A 9232-nucleotide genomic window follows, 5' to 3' on the forward strand; every position below is an offset into this window, starting at 1 on the left:
TGGCCTCGACAGCCTTCAGCTTTTCATGAATGATCGTTGAATCATTCACAGACCCCCTGTAAGATGTGATGCATACCCCTAAATAAATCCTAAACATTTCTTATTAAATTCATAAATATTACATGTTAAATTATGCTTGCAAATTGTGGTTTTGCTGGTCAAAAGGTTATGCTCGGTCATATTCACTGTGTTATTCTCAGCCCTTAGAGAGATCGAACCAAGAGCCCTGTCCATTCTCTCACCACCCATGTACAAATTGCCTATTAAAGCCACCATCTTCCATTTATTCGACTTTATTTGCTCTGTCAAGGACAAGCCTGGTCGCACCTTCTTTTCTCCAAGTCCGTAAATTGCTCTCTAAGCCTGTCAGCCAATCTGCCGAAATCAGGAGAGGTAGTTTGTAGTTGTCCAATTCTTATTCCAGGTGCTGCATATTTAAATAATTCGATATATAACTGCTTAATCAATGTCAGGTAGCCTGAGCCCCAGACGAGAGATAAATGGGCCATTGTGACCAGGGACCAGACAAATAATGAAAAAAAGAAAGGTGATCAATAAAAAAACGCAGCTCAAGGCTCTCGTACTTTATCCGATATGATCTTAAAAAGCCGGCCGGGCTACACAGAATTCAGTTTTCAGTAGAAACTCAAGAAAAAGAGATCGAAGCGTGTAAGCTAATGGTCAAAGAGCCAGGTAAGGAATTATAGCTCAGCCATCACTGAATCTAATATAAATCACAGTCATTTCCACTATACTCCAAGATCAGACAATATGTGGTATGTGTACAAATATTGGTTTCTGTCTACTTTCTATACGAGCTGACCATGCAACACAATCGATATGCTTTTATCTTAAGATTAGCATTTGCCAGTGGAGCCTCGGCTTAAGCTGCCCAACAAGAAGTGAGTGTAGTCAGGACTGTGGAACCCTTAATGTGTTTCCATGTCCCCGGAGATGTTTAATAGAGCGGATTCGTTCCCTTGTTAAGTGAGAGAATAAAAAATCTCCCACATTTCGCCTCCTTCACCTCCTCTTCTGCAGTTATTTCTTCAATCATCAGAGCACTCCATGAATTTCTTATGGAGCCATTATGCACATTTTTTTCAATGTGGTTCAATGAGCTGTGAAGCAGTTTGGAGTTTATGTTTTTTTTCTTATTATTCTGTTTCCCTCTCTTGACTTATTCCTGTAGCACAGAGAGTGGATCCTCACACTACGGCTTCATACACACCCCAAGTCACATTTGGTGGAAAACAGAAGTGTATCACATTATAACCTTAAACATTAACATCAACATTATAATTTGATAACTGATATAGTTAAAGCATAAAACCTTTTATGTTAAAACATAAAATTTGCTTTTCATGACAAAAAGTGTAATGTTTGATCAATAAATTATCACATTACAACAATAACATGATACTAATTGTTTTCTTTCTTTTTCCTGCATGGCAGCAATGTGCTTCTGTAGTTCCCCAAAAATTGTATCTAACAATTATACAGATTTTACTGTTACTGGGAAATTCACATAGTCATGCACATTAAATAAGAAGACCATTCTCAGGTTTTTCCGTTAAAAATGAAATAACAGTCAGAAGCTCATCTTACCATAAAGATTCTTCAAGCTTCTCTCTGTTTATAATATCTGCATATGTTATATGATATGTAATGTCAGTTAATGACCTGTATAGATGATGCTAGTAGCTGTTAAATCCTGCCTTCATTCTTTATGCTAAGCTAAAGCTAACCGCCCTCTGGCTGTAGCTTCGTATTTAACGGACAGACGTGAGCGTGGTATCGATTTTAACCACCTCACTTTCAGCAAAGAAATTCAACAGCTTTTAGTGATATGGGCCGACGCCAGTGTCGATGTGCTGTAAACAGAAAACAAACGTGATTTCTGCAGTGGAATTTATCGTCTACCCAGGCCCCCTCGCCTGCACGATCCAGACATTTTCCAATTGTTGTGATCGTGACATTTTCAGGATTTCCCAATTTAGTTTCCCAAAATGTCAAAGTATTCAAATAGAGCATGAGATGTAGTAGTATGACAATTCCATGCAGATAATTAAATGCCAATATTCCAAACTAAAGAGCCATTACCTCTTTACTTTCTGTAAAGTTGACCTGCTGACTGTGCAATTTGTTCGTACGATAATGAAATACTAATACGCTCCTATAATTCTTCCAGACCTAATTGCTCAATTATACCTCTTAAAGTTCAGCCTCCCTGCTGTCAGATTTATGTTGAACGGCGGATTGTAAATGTTGACACTGTGTTAATTGCCACAGGATTACAAATCACCTATTTGCCAATTAAAATCACAGTAATGTCACAGAGGCAGAGACAGTGTGATCTATATTACAGACGTTCCTGTTGCATTGCCAGGGGGGTAAACTTAACAATCTAATTTTAGTGCTTTCAACTCCCACCCCATCTTGAAATAGCTATAAATTTATTTAATTTATGCCTGCCTTCCGTCAACCTGCAGTCAGCATACAGACACACACACACACACACCCCTTTGCTTGTGTTCAGCAGCCATTGATGAATTAGCCTTCCTTTGTGCACAATAGATCAATATATGAAAGTGATTTAAAGATGGACGGATGAATTTATTGTTCTCCGGAAAGAGAGGAAGATGTAGCGAAACGAGGAGGACAGAGAACAACCCTCATGAGAGTCGTGTTGGTGCAATGAGAGGATTCCACAGAGGATTATGGGAATTCCAATTACCTCAAGCTGGTACACCAAGTACATGAGCAAGTCCACTCATTATCTATTAGTGTGCCTGGGCTAATCAAATACAGTGCAGCCGTACTAATAAATCAGAAATGTACCATAATGACGCTGTCTATGTTTACAACCTACAAAGTATAATTAAACAAATGCATGTTTTAAATTGACAAAAATGGCAGAACATGATTGCAATCTTCCTCTTCCTCTCATGCAGCATAATTATTTCAGACTGGGAAATCAAATCTTCCTCTTGAAGTGCATGGGTTGTGATTGTATGATGATGATGATGAGGATGATGAGGATGATGAAGGCGACAACCCGACGCACATCCATTTTCCCCTTCTGAGAGATGACGAAGTATGAGTCTAGGTGGGAAGCAGTCCTGATGAGGAGGAGGAGGAGGAGCAGGAGGAGAAACCACTGGCTGTGACAGTGACAGTTGCTACTCTCCCCGGCTTCTTCTTCCTCATCATCATCTTCATCAGCAGCAGCAGCAGCTTCAGCCTCATGAGCTGCTGAAGCAGGAGCAGGAGCAGGAGCAGGAGCAGCGCCCGTCGACAGCTTGGAGGAGAAATTACGCATCTTTCAGGAGTCGCTCCACTCGAGGGGGGAGATGGAGAGATTGCAGTTGACCAAACGTAGGGATCAAGAACTAGATCTTTGTTTATGACACGAACCCGAGTTCATGCATCAACAGGGACTATTTAAAGAAGAAACGGTAAGACGTGTATTCACATTGTGGCTGATTGATTTAGCTGCATTCAGTTATTACTACAATGCAAACGCCTTATTTGGGTCATTTTTATACCCTCAACTAAACTATTGGCTTCATTCTTTATTTTCAGTCTCCGTGCATCCTTGAAAATAATAATTTCATCTGCAAAAAAAATGTGTATCTGGATCTTTTTTGAAAGGCTCAACGCTTCTTCTTTCTCTATCGTACACATGCGATTTTTTTATTGGCGTTTTTCTTTCATACTCACATTAACGACGTTTATTGTGAATAATTAAGTTAAAATAATAATGTGCCCAAAACGAGGAATAACCGCGATCATGAGGAGAGAGGGCGAGAGAGCGTCTCTCTCTGCCCCCTTGTGGTTTTGATTTATGCTTTGTCCAATGGGATTGACATAATGAATGTGACTATGGGAGAAAAATATATTTGTAATACTAAACATACTATTATTTACATGGATTGGTTTTCATTTTTAGTTTATTGGAATTAATTTAGTTTGAAGGTTGTGCGATAGCGTATTTAAACCAAATCCCATTAAAAATCGAAGCGTCAGAAATATCACGTGGCTGAAGGAACCATTAAAAACGATTCAATACATTTAACCCTTTCACGCAGGATTTTTTTTTGTTGCTATTTGATGGTGTGCAACTCCATTCATCTCATGAGTGGCCCACATTCGTGTATCATCCCCTCCGTGGTTTTTCCTGTTATGTAATTTCATCCCCATCATACTGCATCAGCCTCACAATGTTTGCTGCTTTGCTTATATGAGCTTGTAGAGTATATATACGTGTGTGCAGGGCAGAGATACATACAAATGTATTTTAAAATAACTTATCAAATACCCTAATTGTAAGTTTATCAAAATAAAACACACACAATACAGCAGCCACACTGTGGATCAAAATAAACTGTATTCTAAAAATACAAAAAAATACTTTTCCAAGGGAGCATATATCCCTTCAGCTAATGAGGAAGGCCATAAATCTGACATGCAACCAGTCAACACATAGTTCAAATAGTCTGACCTACAGTACCTGTTTGGTAATGGAGGGCCTACCTTGCACCGGCAACACTGACAACAATGATTGTCAAACGAGTCATTCATATGCAGACAAGTGATCTGCACCTTGATCCATATCAACTAGTTTATAATTGATTAATTAATCAATCATTCAGTTTCCCACACAGTCTTGTTCAAGAGCACAGAGTTATTTGAGAATCACGTAACACAAAACAGCCTCCACTAAGTTACACACTTAAACTTAAGAGAAGTTGTGAGCTAGGTGTAGGTGTGTGCTTTATTTGTGTTCATGCACGTATGTGATTTTGACAGCATGTGTATACTTGTGTGCACGTGTGTATGAGGGTGGACATTAAGAAACCAATAGATCAATTATGCAAAAAATATTGGTTTTAGTCCAAATATTAAAACTAAATCAGTCCATAGGGAAAGAATGTATTTATTTTGTTTTGTTACGATCACACTTTAATGATTTTTATTGAATTTTTCAGACTTCACCTTCTGAACCCTGAAGAAACATGGATGTACCAGCATCTTCGCTCCAGTACGGATCCAAAAAGAGGGTTAAGATTCACCCAAACACAGTGACAGTGAAATATGCCACTCACTTTCCTCAGCCTGGCGACGAAGGGTACGATGATGCACCCTCTTTTGAGGAATTTGGCGCCTTCGCAGAGGCTAACGTGGACAAGAGACTTGTCTCAGACAGCAAAGGTGGCAGGACTTTCTTTGGGACCATGGAGACCCCACCTAAGCCGCCAAGTGTGCAAAGAGACAAGGGGGTCGGGGGTCAGCTGGCGAGCTTCGGCGAGGCGAATGTGTTGGCCTCCAGGGTGACCTGGATGGCCTTATTTGGGGCCGCCGTGGCTCACGGTTGTGTGGCACTGATTACTCGTTTAGCAGCCGACCGCTCTAAAGTGCCCTCCCTCGAGCTGCTCTTCATCCGCTCTGTGATCCAAGTGCTGTCCATCCTGGTGGTCTTCTACTACCACGAGGCCCCCTTTGGCCCTAAGGGCTACCGCCTGCGTCTCTTCTTCTACGGCATCTGCAACGTTATCTCCATCACCTGCGCCTACACCTCTTTTGCCATAGTACCCCCGAGTAATGGCACCCTCATGTGGCGTGCCTCTACCACAGTCTTCAGTGCAGTACTGGCCTTCCTGCTCCTGGATGAGAGGCTGGGCTACACAGATGTGGTCACGGTGGTGGGCAGCGTGTTTGGTCTGTGTCTGGTCATGGTGCCAAACGTAGCGGACGAGGAGAAGTCCAGGTTGACCTTTTGGAAGGAGGCCTTTGGCTATACAATGACAGTGGTGGCCGGTTTGACAGCTGCCCTCTCCATGATCGTCTACAGAGCCATTAAGGAGCGCGTGAGCATGTGGACTGCACTCTTTACCTTCGGCTGGACAGGCACAGTGTGGGGCGCCTCCACCATGTTTATCATGCAGGAGCCCATCATTCCTCTCGATGGGGAGACCTGGGGCTATTTAATTGGGATCTGTATCTGCTCTACCGTGGCGTTCTTGGGAGTATACTATGCCCTAAACAGGTTTCATCCAGCCTTAGTCAGCACCGTGCAGCACCTCGAGATCGTGGTTGCCATGTTCCTCCAGCTCATTGTCCTGAGAATGATCCCGTCCGTCTACGACGTCATCGGAGGCCTGGTCATCATGATCAGCGTGTTCACCCTGACAGGAGTGAAGCTGTACAGGGTGAGCAGGGCCGTTCGGCAGGATTATCAAGAGATCCTGGACTCGCCCATCAAATGAGTTTCAATATGTCAAGTCTGTTTGTTTACAATGTTGCTTGGTTGTGCAATTTAAAGAATGTCTGGGTCTTGATTCTGATGATTTTGTATTGTTGTGTTGTTGGAAGAGTACCAGTTGTGTAACTAATGTCTTAATATTTGTGTGTGAAATAAAAGACAAATGTAATGTGGTGACTATTTCCCCCTGATGATACTGATTTTGATGTCAAATTGTGTCACAGACCAAAATGTCAGCAAAAAAAGGAGGAATCAGTTACATTTTTTTCTTGCGCCAATATTTGAAATCATATGAAATCTGGTCTTGTGAGTGGCAGTGTGTGAACATTGTTTGATTGACATACACCTTTTACAATCATGACATCAAGGAGGTGTGTTGCATCCCTCTGTTGTCACGCTGCCACACTTGTCACACTGTGTAAATGTCAGCCCAGAACTCATTCATACTACGTACAAGGATTGAAAGAATAAAAATAAATACCACCCACTTTTTATAAAACATCTGGTATTGATTTTGTTTCCCTCAATCTGTTGCTTGCCTCCGTGTCCTGGGATAGAGGCCTGAGATTGTTCTCACTACAGATTATATATAGATTTACGAGTGGATTTCTCAAGACTATTTGTGCAGAGGAAAACAAGTAATCTGTCCTTAATTTCTCTCAATACTTTGTGCACAAAATGCACCTTTTTTCAGTGGTTTTCTCGTTGCCTCTTGCGTACGTCGTGACCCAAGCAGCTGGTTGATACTTAACACCAGTGATTACTTCCCTGCCCGCTGCCTCTGTTTGCTTTCAGAAGCATTTCAAGCTAATGGCCAGAGGCATGTGCGCTGTATTGAATTAAAGTCTCCTTTAACAACATGAGACCATGTGCTCTTTCTGTAGCGGACAACTCAGCGGCTCACCAGCAACATTTCCTTTTCTCTGTGGTCGGTGCAGTCCGTGTCTGCAGCTTCCCTGAGGCAAACCAACAGTGATGGTATGAAATAAGAACAAAATAATGATGCAGAGGGGATGGAGGAGGACATGTTGCATGTTCAGAAGTGACACAACATGTATGTTGCACCAACAGCCCAGCAGGTGGCATTCACAAACCACTTGCTCTGAGGGCTGGAGATGGAACAAATAAGCTAACGCCTTATTACATTAAATTATGGAGGTAATAAGTGGTGTATCTCGTGATGAATAATATAACAAATTTTAAATAACACACATCATCCAAACCCCTTTCATTTAGTAAGCAGACGCAGACATATTTGACCAATAAGCTGATAGCACACAGTGTATTCACATTGACCGTTTAATATATTTACACATAAAGAGGAAGTAATTACGCTTGTGGTTTTAACCACACTCATAACAAGATATGCTTCTGCATTCAAATATTCTTTTGGAGTGAAATAAAATGGTGAGTAAACTATGAGCTCCTATCATTAAGACCCACAGGGGATAAACCATAAACCAATAATAATGTGAAACTAAATATATTCTGTCTGTTAATCATGTTTTTCTTTTAAAACACCAGGGCCAATCGCCAAAGTTTATTTTTAAAACTATAAAGGTAAATGAACTGAGATAAAGTAGGTGTACCCTCCACTACACGTGTTGCATTATATAATATTGTGAGAGGGTTTTGGGTGCAGAGAGCAGAATATGATGTAGAGTCCCATCTGTTTGAGCAGGAAACAGACTGCATCCTGCAGAGAGCTGCACAACCTTCCAAATTACTCTGCATCTCTCATTCTCTTCACCACAGACATGTTTATTAGACTGAGCATTGTTTCCCAGGAGGGGCCAGAATGGAATCTGATGATCACTTATTGTGTGTGTGTTTTACATCGTGCAGATGACAGGGCATTTTCACAAAATATTCGTAAACACCAAGATAACTAGATAACTTTTCATTTATTCTAGATATTCCCCTGTTCATCATTTGAGTCCATACGCTCTTTACGACAGAGTGGTGCTTTATAGCGTATATGCTTGTCTACAGGTTCATAGTTATCACCTTTTCCCTTACATTTATTTACCATTAACAATACAAAGTTATTTAATCGATACAGCATGAGGCCTGTGCTCACTCAGTCCCACATTTTCCCACTCAGTGTGTAACTTTATTTCAGACAGATGATTCTGAGACAAATTAAAGGTTCAGTGTGTAAGATTTAGGTGAAAGGGATCTATCTGCAGAAACTGAATATAAAATTATCCTAGTGATGTTTTCACGACTGTGTTTCATCTAAATTGTACAAATTGTTGTTTTCTTTACCCTAGAATGGGCCCTTTATATTTAAATACTTTATATTTACACCAGGAGCGGGTTCTCCCTACGGAGGAGACCATGTCTTTTTACTGTAGCCCAGACTGGACAAACTAAACATCGTTTGAGTCTTTATGACATCTGAAGGCTTCTCTTTCATGTTTGGATGGGGAGGTTGAGGTGAGGGGTATTCAGCTGCAACATGCAACTTCACCACAAAATTCTACACACCGAACGTTTGAGGTGAGATAAGATATTGAAATGTACTTGTCACATCAGCAGATACAAAACGAGGCCAACCAGAGAGCAAGTGAAGGTATGAAATAGAATAAAACAGCAATAAAATAAAAATATGTAAGAAATATATTATTATAAAATACATTAATATAAAAAACAGTAAATTAATTTATTGTAGTTTTCAGTTTACAAACACGCATATGTTTTATCAGGCTTTTGATTGTCCATAGTTGTAATTTTATTGAATTTTTAGCATGTGTTTTATTCCTGTGCTGCAGCTCTGCAGGTTCTGAAATGTGCTTTATTGATTAACTCCTCTAAACAATAAGAAATCTCTCTTCCTCCTCTCTCACACTCAGTTGCAATCTTGACTCTTCACAGCATGAAACATCAGCAGCTGCAGTGCGATCGACTGACAGCGCCGCCGTCCAATCAGAGGGGAGTCCTGTCCGCCGCGGCCAATCGAGACGC

General features: G+C 40.9%; 1 protein-coding gene across 1 annotated transcript; it reads left to right on the forward strand.

Moving 5' to 3' along the window:
- Positions 1-3056: 3056 nt before the first annotated feature.
- Positions 3057-6764, forward strand: slc35g2b (solute carrier family 35 member G2b). Its single transcript, XM_035142623.2, has 2 exons — positions 3057-3458; positions 4992-6764. Exon 2 carries the CDS (start codon positions 5019-5021, stop codon positions 6267-6269), a length of 1251 nt encoding a protein of 416 aa, XP_034998514.1. The 5' UTR covers positions 3057-3458; positions 4992-5018; the 3' UTR covers positions 6270-6764.
- The last annotated feature ends 2468 nt before the right edge of the window (positions 6765-9232 follow it).

This window comes from Hippoglossus stenolepis, chromosome 19 (genome assembly GCF_022539355.2).
Source record: "Hippoglossus stenolepis isolate QCI-W04-F060 chromosome 19, HSTE1.2, whole genome shotgun sequence".
Classification (NCBI taxonomy): domain Eukaryota; kingdom Metazoa; phylum Chordata; class Actinopteri; order Pleuronectiformes; family Pleuronectidae; genus Hippoglossus; species Hippoglossus stenolepis.